We start from the raw sequence: 15,709 nt of genomic DNA on the forward strand, positions 1-15,709 counted from the left end.
GCTGGAAATTCCAAGCTTCTAATCATGGCTTCATCTTTCTCATGACCAGCCTTCATCCAGGAGCCCACTTCTACTGAGTCACCTCAGTAGAACAAAAGACACTGCTGTCACCCAGGAAATTATAAGGGATTTAGGAACTCTACGTCAGGAAATGGGTCAAAGACCAAATATTAGAACAAAAGATGCTCCTAGTGCTCTTATCACTTAGGAAATTATGCGGGTTTTAGGAACTCCACCAGCAACCAGGAACAGAGACCAATATATATATTTTCTATTATCTTACAACTGCCAATATAGAGTCTTAAGAGGATCTCAAATACAAATTATTCCCCTCTGCCAGGTTATGTTTCATGGCACTTTTGCAAATTGTTTCCCTTTTGTTTACTTATTTGTGAATCATTTTATGTTTCTTAACCCACAATGTAATATAATTTTGGCTACATACTTTAATAGAAATTTTAATTAAGGAAACTGATTCAAATATGTATTTAGTGACAATTGAGATGTTATTTAGCTTGCTTTTGAGAAAATGGGTAGCCTTTTGTCTAAATGATTCTAGGAATATTTACTAAAGATAAATACTGAAGGCCCTTTTGCACATAATGTTGTGTTTCACTAATTAAGTGAGTTATCTTGCATTCTGTGTACTTATGATTAAAGATAAAGATAGTTATCAGTGTGCAAATGAAGAGAGAAATTATAGCTGTTTGCTTAGTGAGACACTGAATGAAAGTATACTCATATAAACCAAAGGTATTGATAGGGCTTTGCATTAGGAAACTAATGTTAAAACTTTTATATTAAGGTACCACATGGCTTGGGAAGAAATTATCATTTTATGATCAAATGGAGAAGATATGATGAAATTTGGATTTTATGATCTTTTTATTTAATATTAAAGAGATATTTCATGGTTGTAGAGTGAAGAATAATATTTTTTAGATCCGGTGAATCAGCTTGGAAAGAAGTTTAAACTGGGTACAGTAAATAAAATTATTAGACCATTAATAATATACTCAGATTCCACTGTGTAAGAAAATACTACTTCTTTTTTTTTTTAAGATTTTATTTATTTATTTGACAGAGATCACAGGTAGGCAGAGAGGTAGGCAGAGAGAGAGGGGAAGCAGGCTCCCTGCTGAGCAGAGAACCCAATGCAGGGCTCGATCCCAGGACCCTGAGATCATGACCTGAGCTGAAGGCAGAGGCTTAACCCACTGAGCCACCTAGGCGCCCCAAGAAAATACTTCTTAAGATAACTCATGATGTATTTCCTAGATCGGATACTTAAATCTTTATATATATGATAATTTTGCAGAGGAAAGTCAGATTCACCTCTTACTCGTGGAGGAATTTGAGAGCCATCATAGTTAACTTTTCCGAAGTCACGACGCAAAGAAAGAGATAGTTTCAGCCAAACTACATTTCTATTTTGTCAGTCTCAACAGTCTTGGGATATAAAATTAGAAACACTTCATAAAGACAAATATGTAAAACTCAGTACAAGCTAAAGTAGTAATTCTGCACACATTTGATTCAAAGTTACTAAAACAAAAAGTTTGGCTAATATGATAGAGCTGTCCCAGTTCAATACAGTATGGGTAGCAGTAACTGTTACATTTTACTAATAATACTTGTAACTGATAGGTCATTTTTATTGACTTTTTAACAATTTAATAATTCTTAGAGTGAAAAACAACATGAATATTGAAGTGAAACTGTCAGAGAAGTTTGGGTTCACATGTCACCAGGGTAGAAAATACCCTCTATTTGGCACTTACCACATTAGAATACTTAGAAGTAGGCATTTGCTGTTTCCATATTATTGTGGAATGATTTGTGTTTGACATACAATGTTATATTAGTTTCAGATGTACAACATGCATAGTGAATTCTTTATGTTACTCAGTGCTCATGATAAATATAGTCACATATGTATGTCACCATACAATGTTATTACAGTATTATTGAGTATATTCCCTATACTGTACTTTTCATCTCCTTGACTTATTTTTATAACTGGCAGTTTGTACTTTCTAATCCCTTTTATCTATTTTGCTCATCTCCCCATCTACCTAATCCTTAACTTTTTTTTAATGTTAAAGGATACCTAAAAATATAGAGGAAAATTTGAGTGAGCTGGGTAAAAATACACTTAGGGGAAGATGGAGTAAGCTTTGATAATTAATGTATGCAAAGACAGTCATACCATTCTGCCCAAAAGTTTATGTAACTTTACTCTGCTTTTGTGCAACTCTTGTAATAAAAGATAACTGATGTTAGAGATTTCAAAATAAAGCCACCCCCTGAACAACAACAAATGTTTTTTTTTTAAGATCTGTCATTAGATTCAGTACAGATTTAGCCTAACTCCTACTACAGTGTCTCTGTGGAAGGGTAGTTCATTGATATTTGTGATGATGAACAATCTCCAGGCATTATAAGATTCTGAAGTGCTTTTTGATTTATCAAAGAAGGTTTATATTATATTCAATATTGTGTTAATTGGTTTTGAGGTTTTTTTTCAGGGATGTATATCCTATGTTTATGTCGAGTCCTAAGACTACCCATTATGTAGAGAACCACGCTTGCTGATAGTAACTTTAAGATTATTCAATTTGTAAATGTTCTACTGTCTGTGAACAATTGGTTACTATTCGGGGAGAGATGGGAAAATCCTGTTATGGATAGAAGAGTAGAAGGTTCAGCTTCTGCAGCTGATTTGTGGGTTGACTTAAGAGCATAACATTTCTGGGGCACCTGGGTGGCTCAGTGGGTTAAAGCCTCTGCCTTCGGCTCAGGTCATGATCCCAGGGTCCTGGGATCGAGCCCTGCATCGGGCTCTCTGCTTGGCGGGGAGTTTGCTCCCCCCTCTCTCTGCCTGCCTCTCTGTCTACTTGTGATCTCTGTCTGTCAAATAAATAAATAAATAATCTTAAAAAAAAAAAAGAGCATAACATTTCTATCATTGTTTCTCTCTGAAATGTTCTCAGAGTTCTAAGACTCAGTGTAATTTACATATATATTTTGAAAGTGAGAGTTCGAGATTGCCTTAAGTTGGTGCCCCAAGAAACTGTTTTACAGTGGTGCTTTTCTTCATATTTTTATGCTTTGATTATTAGTTATATTCTTGTTGCTTAAACATTAATAATTCATTCATATGCAATTCAAATAATGTATAGCAACTTCCTATTAAAACATTTCAACCCTATCATGATAGGAATTTTGCTAGTTGTATTAGGAAACCCATGGTCAATGTGATGAAAAGATCTTAAGTAATTTAAAATGTAATTGTTATTGTCCACCTAACCTGTTCATATTTTAATTTTTATTTTCAGCCTATCTAGTAATTATGATGCTCAAATGAAGAGCCTTTTAAGGATTGTGAGGATATTTTGTCATGTCTTTCGAATTGGTCCATCCTCTCCCAGTAATGGAATCGATTTGGGCTACAATGGGAATAAAACTCCAAGAAGCCAGGTGTTCAAGGTCAGAAAAGTACATGATGTTGTTAGGAAGATAATTGAAAAAGAGATGAATTTGATAAGCTTGCAGTCATTAATCAGAAATATCACAAACTAAGTTTATTTATTTATTTGTTTACCACTTTCTAAGTTAGGCACACCTTTCTCCTTTAATTTCTGTCTAATCAACAGCAATCTTAAGTGGTGAGTTTTCTGTATTTTTCTTACAAATAACATTTTAATTCCATTAGTGTTGTATTCTAAAGGGTAAAGATATTTATTATTTAAATCTACATTTTTATTGGATTACAAGTCTTAAATGTGACAACATGCAACCATCATGCTTTTAAAAAAAAAATTCTTACTCAGAAGGAAAGAAAATATCTAGTTTTATTTTTTTTTCTTGTGTCCATTTTTTAAAAAGTTTTTATGTTAATTCCAGTTAGTTAACATACAGCGTTAATGTTAGTTTCAGGTATACAGTATAGTGATTCAGCAATTCCATACATTACCCGGTGCTCATCATGACATGTGCACTCCTTAATTCCCATCACCTATTTAACCCATCCCCTCACCTATCTCCCCTCTGAAAGTATCTAGTTTCTATTTAGATGTTATTATCATGTGTGTGTCTGTGTATGTGTTTTTGAAGTAAGATTACTTTCATTTCCTGCGTTTACTGCCAATTCTTGAGATCACGTCAAGGAAAAATCATTGAGATATTTTCTCTCTTCCTTTTCCTCTCTCTTTCTTTCTCTCTCTTTTTCTTTCTTTAAGATTTTATTAATTTGAGGGCGGCTGGGTGGCTCAGTGGGTTAAAGCCTCTCCCTTCTACTCAGGTCATGATCCCAGGGTCCTGGGATCGAGCCCCGCATTGGGCTCTCTGCTCAGCAGGAAGCCTGCTTCCCCCCCTTCTCTCTGCCTGCCTCTCTGCCTACTTGTGATCTCTGTCTGTCAAATAAATAAATAAAAGCTTTAAAAAAAAAGATTTTATTAATTTGAGAGAGAAAGAGAGCATGGGTGGCGGGTGGTAGTGGTGAGAGGGCAGAAGGAGAGGGGGAAGCAGGCTTCCCATTGAGCAGAGAGCCCGATGCGGGACTCCATCCCAGGACCCCGAGATCATGACCAGAGCCAAAGGCAGTTGCTTAACCAACTGAGCCACCCAGGCACCCCATATTTTCTTAAAATATTTTGTATTGCTTCAGCTGCTTCCTGTAAGACCCAAGACAATGTTGCTACCCAAATTAAATTACAATTTTATGAATTAAGCAAAATGAACATGGCTGTAATTCTCTTGGTAGGGCTTTTTTGTGGCATTATATTTTTAAATAACTCAGATGTTGGACAAATGTGTAACTTTATAACTGTTTTCATGTTTTTTTTTAAAGGCAATTTTCTTAAGAGATTTTCATAGTATAAAATTTGCTTTTGGGTTCACAAAGGCTTATATTTCTTTAGTCCTTTGAGTACAAATATAGGTTATCAATCTAAAAAGTGATATAAATATTTAAATGTGTAAGTTTCTCAAAAACTAGTTATGATTGACAGCTTTACTGTCTGTGAAATCTGAAGTAAAACTAATGACTTATGCTAAATGATTTTTTTTCTTACATGGAAATTTTTTTCACAGACATTTAATAACTGCTTTGTAAGCATTGTGACACTAGTAGATTCTTTAATAACCGAAAATATGTATGATAGGCTGCTTCACTGTTTTTTAAAGAATTAGTGTCGGAAAGAGTTTTTAGCTGTGTGTGTGTGTTCGTGTATGTGAGAGAGAGAGTGTGTGTTTCTTATTTTTCCTTACTTTTTTTTTCCCCTATTGTGCCACCTCCTGGAAGAAGTCAGTTATACATCTTCTTGTAGTTCAGATTTTGGCTTTTCACATACCACTTCTTCAATGGTAGTTTGGAGTGATAACTTACTGTCTTTGCAAAATTTGAATCTAATTATTGAACCACTGTTTTGTCATTGTTGTTTTAAGAGAGCTTTATTGCTTAAACATTCTCATTATATGCAGTTGTTCTTAATGTATTCTGGTGTGGCCAATGCTGTTGGTTACTGAATCTAGGCTTGATTTGATTTTCTGCTTATCATTTCTGCTTATCTGTAATGATGAATAGAAAATCAATTGAGGTGTAGATAGTCACTATTATCCAAATCGCATGTGGATTATATTCACTATTGTCTGATTTTTTTTGTTGTTAAATTTTTTTTTTTTTAAGATTTTATTTATTTGACAGAGAGAAATCAGAGTTAGGCAGAGAGGCAGACAGAGAGAGGGGGAAGCAGGCTCCCGCTGAGCAGAGAGCCCGATGCGGGGCTCGATCCCAGGACCCTGAGACCATGACCCGAGCTGAAGGCAGAGGCCTAAACCACTGAGCCACGCAAGTGCCCCTTGTTGTTAAATTTTAAGTCAGCCATGTGTTTGCTAATATCAGAAAATAAGTAATGTGTTAATTCATAGCCTCTGTATAGGAATTAAATGCTTGATTTAAAGTGTTAGTTTTCTATCTATCCCATCAGTACAGGTATAACAGAGTAGAAAAGGGTGTCACTGGTTTTCTTTGAACTTTTCTTTAATGAAATCTAAACTCTGTTTTGATTGTCATATACCAGTGAAGTATATAATAAAAAGTTCTTTTTTTCTATTTTATTTCACTTGTTAGTTTCTTCTTTTTTCTTAAGTTATTGTTTTCTGCATCATTGACAACTACTTTGCCTCTGACCACTTTTTCTCTTAAATTTTGACCTTTCACTTTGTAAAATGTTTTTATTACAAAACTCACCTTTTTTTTTTTTAAACATTGGGTGTTACTATGAAAAACTTAGTCTCTTTCATATAATTTTATGCATTAAATGTAGACTGAAGGATGAGAAAATGATGTCTTCCAACTTACAGGGATAAAAAATAGAAACTATATTGTCATCTATTTATATAAAGTCTTCTGTTCATTGTGGGGTGGTTTACAGTTGTAAAGATCATAACCATTTCCTGAGTTCCTGCAGTGCTAGACTGGAAATGCCATTTTAATTTTTACCACATTTTTGTCTAAGGTAGCAATTGATCTTTACTTTCCATTTCATTAACTGGGTACCCTAACATGTCACTTTATTGTTAGGATTAACTAATGGGTTTTCCATTAAGAATGAGTGGGTTTATAGGCCATGTGGTTTTAGTAGGTGAAATTGTTTAACATCCTGTTATTAGTTTTCTGATTTATCTTAGAAATCCCTTAAGTTAATCTTAACACTTAGTTATTTTTTTTTTTCAGTGTGAAGAGATTTTTATCTAGTGCCTTGGAAACTTTGGGGTATCTGAATGAGAAGGTAGTTATGAATATTGAAGCAGTGTGAGCATGGGGTAGACAATTTAGACTTCCTGAATCTTAACATGCGGTGTGTGTGTGTGTGTGTGTGTGTGTGTGTGTGTGTGTAGTAAGCTGTGACTATTAATGCTTTGTAGAGTTATAATTGGTAAAATTTGGAAGCCAGGAAAGATTGAGAAACTTCTAAATTTAAAAACTTAATCTTTTGAGTTATAACATTTGACATTATCAAATTGAGAATAGTTAGACTAACAGAAAACTTCAAGATATTATTAAAGAACTTAAGTTACTAATACTTTCCTGTCAAATTTGTGTCTCACTTTGGCAGATGGATCTTAAATTTTTAAAAATTGTCCAACAAGTCTGAGATTATATGTTACGGTTTTGAAATAGATGTTAAAATGTTTTGAGAACAATGTGTGGTGGTCATAACATTGTTACTATGTGTAGAATATATTTCTGTAGTGAAGACCATTCAGTAATATGAAATGAAGCACTATTTCACAATGCCAAGATGCCTACTAATGGCTTCTATAGTCATTGACTCATTTTCTGTAGTCATTGTTTTCCATAGTCATTGACTTATTTTTCAGAAATAGGTGATATATATGTTGCTTTGTATCTTATCTATAGTTTTATATCATTATTATTTATGGATATAGAAAGCATCATAGATAAGCTTTGCAGTGGTTTATTTTTAATTTTAAAAATTTACTTTAACCCTTTTTTTAATCTGTGGCTGCTACCACAGTTAGAAATTAAAATTATTTCCACAGTATTCTTTTGGTTATTGAGGCATGAACTTTCTGAACAAACCTCCAGAGGGACACCTCTTTAGGTAAAAATACCTTGAGGTTGAAATTTAGTTTTAATGCATGTGTGAATGAAGAAAGAAAAGATAGGAAAAAGCCCAAGATGACCGACCACTTCTTTTTTTCCCTCATTCTCTTTTTAATTTTTGCTGTGTTCCTTTACTGACAAGTCTTTCTCGAACTATCATTTTTACATAGATCTGGGTTTAAAAAATTATTTCTGGATTATTCAAAATTTGCCTTTAATTTTTACACATTGTCAGTATTTAAAGATAGGGTTGCTGTGGGTTCAGGCTCAGTGCTCTCATCTGTGTGAGCAGCAGGTTATCATTTCTTGCCTTAGGCTTCATCTCTATTCAGTGTGCTGATTTTCTAGGTTTTAGCCCTTCTCATTTGGAGGCCAATTACTCCTTTTGTCTTTTGTTTCAAGAAGTTTTAAATTACCACCCGTTCTTTCTATTTTGGAAGTTCATTTTGTGATGTAAAACTAAAAGTTTCACTGACATAAAAAGTTCTTTTTCATCTTTTACAACATGTTTAATGTTTTGCTCATGAAAAGAATTAAGACATTTTTGGTGAACGTCAGTGTTTATGGCAGCTGGTGCTTCTTGCCCTTCCTTTAAGCAGCTCAGGGATCCTGAATCTCCCAACTGCTGTGCCTAACCATGGAAAAGCCCTCTTTGTAGGGGGCAGGAGTGCTTATTTCAACCTCAGAGAGAGTATAATTAGTTTCTCACTCTGCTTACCTGTTACATAGTCTGTACTAATTAAATATTTGTTGAACGAAGGAAGTAGGTTTTTGTTGGTGATAGCATGACTTTTTGCTTTATTTTGTTTTCTGCTTTTTGGTTTAATATTACAATGAAGACTTAGGGTTAATTTAACTATTTGCAAATTCAGTAAGTCAAATATTCTCAAAAAGTGGATGTTATGGAAACCTGAAGAAAGACTGAACATATAGCAGAGGAATTTGTTAGAAAATAATTATAAAGAATTTCCTGGAAGAATATGTTATTTAAATATTTCCTAAACTTTCAAATGTAGTTGATGAATCTGTTTCCACTAAGTAAGATTAGTATTTTAATTATTATTATTATTTTTTTTTTTGGTTGAAATATTGTAGTCATGGCTCTTTCTGAAGCACATGGTCTAATTTGTAGCATTCTGTGATCCTATAAGAAACAAAATGTAAGATTAACTTTTTTTTTTTTTTAAGATTTTATTTATCAGATAGAGATCACAAGTAGGCAGACAGGCAGGCAGAGAGAGAGAGAGAGGAAGGGAAGCAGGCTCGCTGCTGAGCAGAGAGCCTGATGCGGGGCTCGATCCCAGGACCCTGAGATCATGACCTGAGCCGAAGGCAGAGGCTTTAACCCACTGAGCCACCCAGGCGCCCCAGTAAGATTAACTTTTACATTCATTTGTAGAAAGGCAGTTTATATTCTCAGTAGGAATATTTCGTATCTTGTGGCTCAGCTGGTGAAGCTTCTGCCTTTGGCTCAGGTTATGATCCCGGTGTTAACAGGAATATTTAAAATAGTGTAGAAATGAAGGAGCATTTACCTGCTATTCTTGGCTGTCCTCCCACCCCCTACTGATAACTGTTAATTTTTATTAGTTCTAGCAGGTCTCCCTCCCCCCCAGTTTTATTGAGATATAACTGACATGTAACATTGCATAAGCTTAAGGTGTACAGTGTGATAATTTGATACATGTGTGTTTTGCAAAATGTTTACACAATAAGGTCAGTTAGCATATCCTTCACTGACATTATTTCCATTTTCTTTTGTTACACTGAGGACATCAGAGCTTTACTCACGTAGCATCTTTTAAGTAAACAGTATAGGATTGATAATTGGTCATGGTATTGTATATTGGAGCCCTGGTAACATGTCTTTTAATAGTATTTCTCCTTGTTAAAAATTACTAATTATTAGAGATGATGCATATATTTCATCTTCTTTTTTTTTTAAGATTTTATTTATTTATTTGACAGAGATCATAAGTAGGCAGAGAGGCAGGCAGAGAGAGAGGGGAGGGGTAAGCAGGCTCCCTGCTGATCAGAGAGCCCGATGTGGGGCTCCATCCCAGGACCCTGGGATCATGACCTGAGCTGAAGGCAGAGGCTTTAACCCACTGAGCCACCCAGGTGCCCCTATATTTCATCTTCTTTAGTACTTAGTCATTTTGTAGCTTTTGTGATCACGTAATATTTTGAAAGGGAAATTTTCATTTGCTGTTAATTTGCAAAAGACATTTCATTGTTCTTAAGAGGCATATTTTAAATAGTGTAGAAATAAGAAACAATTTACTCTCTCCCTCCCTTTTTCTTTTGCTAGTCAGGGGCACCTGGGTGGCTCAGTCAGTTAAGCATCTGCCTTTGGCTCAGGTCATGATCCCAGGGTCCCCATCTGGCTCCCTGCTCCTTGGGGAGCCTGCTTGTCATCCTTCTAGTCCTCCGCCCCTGCTCGTGTGCTCTCTCTCTGTCACTCTCTCTCTCTTGCTCTTGCTCTGCTCTCTCTCTCAAAAAAAGAAAACTTAAAAAAAAAAAAAGATTTGCTAGTTGGTATTTGATAGTTACTAGTTATTAGAGATGGATTTTGTGTTTTATGTGCGTGAAAACATATGTATGTACGTGTGTGTGTGTGTATATATATATACGTGTGTGTGTGTGTGTATTTCTTACCATAAATTTTCACAATCTGTGAACTGCATGTAAAGAAAAGAGCACAGTAAACTTTTTAAGAAGTTTATTTCTTTTAATAATCTCTACACCTGGGCGCCTGGGTGGCTCAGTGGGTTAAAGCCTCTGCCTTCGGCTCAGGTCATGATCACAGGGTCCTGGGCTTGAGCCCTGCATCGGGCTCTCTGCTCAGCGGGGAGCCTGCTTCCCCCTCTCTCTCTGCCTGCCTTTCTGCCTACTTGTGATCTCTGTCTGTCAACTAAATAAAGAAAATCTTAAAAAAAAAAAAAAAAAAAACCTCTACACCTAGTGTTGGGCTCCAATCTTGCAGCCCTGAGATCAAATTGCGTGTACCAATGACTGAGCCAGGCAGGCTCCCCAAAACTAAGCTGTTTATTATGCTTTTTAGGAATTCTCTCTCTCTTTTTTTAAAGATTTTATTTATTTATTTGACAGACAGAGATCAAGTAGGCAGAGACACAGGCAGAGAGAGAGGAGGAAGCAGACTCTCCACGGAGCAGAGAGCCCAATGTGGGGCCCCATCCCAGGACCCTGGGATCATGACCCGAGCTAAAGGCAGAGGCTTTAACCCACTGAGCCACCCAGGGGCCCCTAGGAATTCTCATTTTTTTAATTGTGAAAAGATTTATAATTGAAAATTGTTAACACATGAATATAGTAAAGGTTGGGGGATTGCATATGTAAAAGTAGTATATGTTTGTTTTGTTTTGTTTTTTAAAGATTATTTATTTATTTATTTGACAGAGAGAAAGAGATCATAAGTAGGTGGAGAGGCAGGCAGAGGGAGAGGGGGAAGGCTCCCTGCTGAGCAGAGAGCCCGATGTGAGGCTTGATCCCAGGACCCTGAGACCATGACCTAAGCCATAGGCAGAGGCTTAACCCACTGTGCCACCCAACTGCCCCCATAAAAGTAGTATATGTTTTTAAAGCTAAATATTTGAAAATTTTTAAAAGATGAAAGACTGCTTATAAATTTTTTTGTTAGATTTTAGTTTTACCTTTTTATTCCGAAGAATAAATACATGCAAATTAAACTTTGCTATAAACAAAGAAATTGTTATTTATGTGGCATTCATATGTTTTTGTTATTACCTTTAGGCATTGTAATCACATTAATTTAGGAAAATAGAAGTATTTAGAATAAATTTTCTCTTTTATGTTATTTGTTTGGCTGTGTGAGTTTTTTTCCCCAGAATTTAAGAATAATGTTTAAAAAACACTTCTGTTTTTCTCCTAGCCTCTTGAATTGCTTTGGCACTCATTAGATGAATGGCTAGTTCTAATAGCTACAGAATTGATGAAAAACAAAAAGGACTCAACGGATATCACTTCTATTTTACTGAAACAAAAAGGCCAAGATCAAGATGGTACTTCCATTCCTCCATTTGAACCTCCAGGACCTGGGAGCTATGAAAATCTATCCACTGGCACAGGGGAATCCAAACCAGATGCTCTTGGAGGAAAACAGGAAGCCAGTGCAGACTGTCAGGATGTTATTTCTATGACAGCTAACCGGCTAAGTGCTGTCATTCAAGCTTTTTACATGTGCTGTTCTTGTCAGATGCCTCCAGGGTAAGAAGGTTTCTGCTTATTACTTCCTTTTCTGATAGATGAAGAAAAACTGTGATTTTTTGTAATTTCAGTAACAACAAATAATAATTTGTTAATTTTAGGTTCTGTTTTAATCTTGTTTTAGGATACTTATTGTACTAATCTTAAAATATTTGAGTTTTAAACAGTATATAAGTTATTAACATGTAGAATGGTGAATGTCACTTTGTATAGGATTATTTAATTATATATTATTTAAAATGTGTAGAACAGAGACATTTAAAATTTCAAGGTTTTAAAAAATTTTCTGGGCATATCCTCTGTTAATGAAAAGCTATATATATATTTTCTAATCTCATGTATTGACTGGGCATGCCCAGTTTCTCAGTTTTTCAAGGTTTTAAAAATTCACTGGGCATATCCTCTGTTAATGAAAAGTTATATATATATATATGTATTCTAATCTTATGTATTGACTGGGCATGCTTCAGTTTCTCGAATTTAGTCCAAACCCCAATTTTTTTTTAATAGTTACCAAGTTTTGTTATATCACCAATTTCTGTGTGTTCTCATTGTTTGTTTTTTTTTTTAATCCCCCACAGAATGACTTCGCCTCGTTTCATTGAATTTGTCTGCAAACATGATGAAGTTTTAAAATGCTTTGTTAATAGGTAAGGCTTTCCTCCAATTCATATATTGTCCTCGTAGACTTTTCTTTCTTTACTTATAGTTTTTATCTCAATAATAAAAATGTTATTTTTGTTACTATTCAAAAAATGCTACATGACAAGTAAAAGTATAGTAGGTGTGGATTAATATTTTTCTTTTGTTTCAGTGTCTGTATATCTGAATTTGCACTTCACTTAGTACAACTCATTCTTCCTGTCCATTTAAACAAATTATATTTTTCTTTTAGAAATCCCAAAATTATATTTGACCACTTTCACTTTCTCCTTGAATGTCCTGAGTTGATGTCAAGATTCATGCATATCATAAAAGCACAGGTAGAGATTTCTTTTAACCTTGTTTTTAGTCTGTTTAATGAAAAGTAAGTCTTTTAGTTTGAATACAGTTTCATGAAGTAATTATTATACTTGAGACCTTCTGCTATAAGAGGAGTGAAATTACTTTATTCTTTACTTTAGTTTGTGGAATTACATTAGTATGTTACTTTACTATGAAGAGCATTTTTTTTTTAAATTTTAAAGGAAGTATGTATTGAGTGCCCACTGTGTGCAAAGACAACAGAATATATTGACACATTTTCTGAAATGAGTTTACTGAAGCATTGGTGCTATAAGGCTGATGGTCCTTGAGAAAAGGATTTTATCCCCAAATGCATTTAGAAAATATAATATCCCTGTTGGAGATTTATAATGCATATCAGCAGCTTGTTAAAAGGCATTGAAAAACCCTCTGCTAAAAATAGTGATTTAACTTTGTTAATCCTGCAAATTTATTTGACCCGAGAGCCTTTTTCCCAGTAAGGTTCATTCTTCATATCTCATGTTTCATGACATGTGCTAGGGGAAAGCTTGTTTTGCTATATACAATCTGTGTAATTTGGGGCACATTTCCAACATCCTTGAGCCTTGGTTTCTTCATCTATAAAATAGAGATAATGACACCAATCTAACAAAACTACTGTGAAGAATAAATTTTAGTTGTAACTGATGTATATGTTCAATAGATGGTAGTTATTTGGAGAGAGAAAGCATATGCCTTTTTTTTTTTTTTTTTTCCTCCAAAAAGATGTTGATTCATACTAGCAGGGGAGATAATAAGTGTACCTATAAAATAGTAGTTACATTATTAAATGATTGTTTAGGAATTTAAGGGAGGAAGACCTTGCTCCTGCCTGCTGTAGTCAAGGAAGATTTTGAGAGGAAGTAGAGTTTGTGCTGGACATTGGAAAGCATTGCAAAATTTTGCTGGGAGTGAATGGGGAAGATGAACATTCTAGCCAAGATACGGGCCAGGGCTTATAAATGGAAAAGTGTGTAAAATTACAGTGGTTGAAGCAGAAATCTTGTGTAGGTGAGGAATGAGATATAATTCTGGAAAGGTAGGTTGGGGTCACACTGTGTTAAGCCTTGATTGCCAGATTGAAGAATCTTCTTTGTTTTTTTGACTGTCAGCAACCCCTGGTAACTTGGGAGAATGATAGGACCTTGGCAAAATTTTAGGGAATAATTTGTCGAAAGTGCAGGATAGACTGGAGGCTCTGGTTTGGTTAGTAGTCATAAGATAGATACTATAGGTGTTTTTAAAATGTCTTTAGGGACACTGACCCTTCCGGAAGTTAAAGAAGCTAAGAACTAATTTTTATAAAATTCTGCACACATTAATAAGTGTCCTTTGGCATCTGTTAAAAAATAATGTAAAAGAGAAGATAATAATAGTAACTTACATTTATTGAATGCTAACTTTAGGTCAGTTACCATATATATACTTTACATGGATTATTTCCGTAGCAATCTTGTGAGATAGGTACTCTTTAACTGAAGAGATTAAGGAGCTTGTCATTTAGGTACTAAGTGGGAGAACCAGAATTTAAGAGTTTGTCTGTTTTTTTTTTTTTTTTTTAAGATTTTATTTATTTATTTGACACAGAGAGAGAGAGAGAGAGAGATCACAAGTAGGCAGAGAAGCAGGCGGGGGGTGGGGGAAGCAGGCCCCCTGCCGAGTAGAGAGCCCGATGCGGGGCTCGATCCCAGAACCCCAGGATCATGACCTGAGCCGAAGGCAGAGGCTTTAACCCTCTGAGCCACCCAGGTGCCCCTGAGTTTGTCTGTTTTTTAAATTCATTTTCTTAATCTAAACTATTTGATTCCATTCTAGGGCAAATAAGATTATATGTGAAAGAAGCTCTTAGATTTTGAGAGAGTTTGTTATTCTTAATATTATCTCTGCTTTTCACTTCTGTTTTTCTCTTCCATTCCTGAACAGTGAGTCAAAAGCAATTGCATTGGAGCGGGGGGTGGGAGGTTGGGGGAACCAGGTGGTGGGTATTAGGGAGGGCACAGATTGCATGGAGCACTGGGTGTGGTGAAAAAACAATGAATACTGTTACACTGAAAATAAATAAAAAATTTAATTAAAAAAAAAAAAAGCAATTGCATTAAGCTACCCACCCTTTTTTACCCACAGAGGAGGTTTTGTTCCCCGACCTAGGTGAGGAAGTGTTCTCATGCGTAGTGGTGGCATAGTGTGGAGTTTGGAGCTTCGGTATGGTAAGGGGTTGCCCTTAGAGGGGGGCCCAGCATAGAGTATGTGAGTTGGAGCAGCATATGGAGGCTGTCCAGTATAGAGGATGGCGACAGTTGCTCAGAGTAGACAGCCCAAGTAGGATAGAGGGCATCCATGCAGTAATGTGTCCATGTCAGTGACAGAAGATTGGTTATATACAATGTGGGGCAGTTAATCAAATAAGTAAGTGTACTTATTATGGGAGCCTGGTTTCTCACTATTGGAGGAAGGAGTTACAAAATGGAGGAGAATAGATTGATGCATGTGCTCTTGGATTGGAATTGGAGATAGCAGTGTGAACTTAAATTTTCAGGGTAGATCAGTAGATAAAGCAAACCTGGCACCCAGTTCTCAGCCCCTACACACTGTTCTCAATTAACCAGGGCTCTTTGGAGAAATGGCTAATTTCAGGGCTCTGTCAGGGAAAGTACAAATGAGCCTGGAACCTCTTACATGCAAGAAAGTTGTTCGAAGAGTGATAGGATTATGTCAGAATGACACAGAATCTGTTTGAATAAACTCTGCTGGCCAACACTGAATAATTTGAACATTCAAATAAATTATGATGGCAAAATACTATAAATAAAATTGGAACTCATA

General features: G+C 35.4%; 1 protein-coding gene across 2 annotated transcripts in view; it reads left to right on the forward strand.

Moving 5' to 3' along the window:
- The window catches only part of HACE1 (HECT domain and ankyrin repeat containing E3 ubiquitin protein ligase 1), a 117,301-nt gene that overhangs the window by 49,976 nt on the left and 51,616 nt on the right, over positions 1 to 15,709 (forward strand). For both annotated transcript variants that reach the window (XM_080806231.1, XM_080806230.1), the window contains 4 exons: positions 3,339 to 3,489; positions 11,547 to 11,881; positions 12,463 to 12,531; positions 12,777 to 12,864. In XM_080806231.1, the coding sequence (XP_080662357.1) occupies positions 3,339 to 3,489; positions 11,547 to 11,881; positions 12,463 to 12,531; positions 12,777 to 12,864 (643 nt within the window). The remainder of the gene's footprint in view (positions 1 to 3,338; positions 3,490 to 11,546; positions 11,882 to 12,462; positions 12,532 to 12,776; positions 12,865 to 15,709) is intronic.

This window comes from Martes martes (genome assembly GCF_963455335.1).
Source record: "Martes martes genome assembly, chromosome: 6".
Lineage (NCBI taxonomy): Eukaryota > Metazoa > Chordata > Mammalia > Carnivora > Mustelidae > Martes > Martes martes.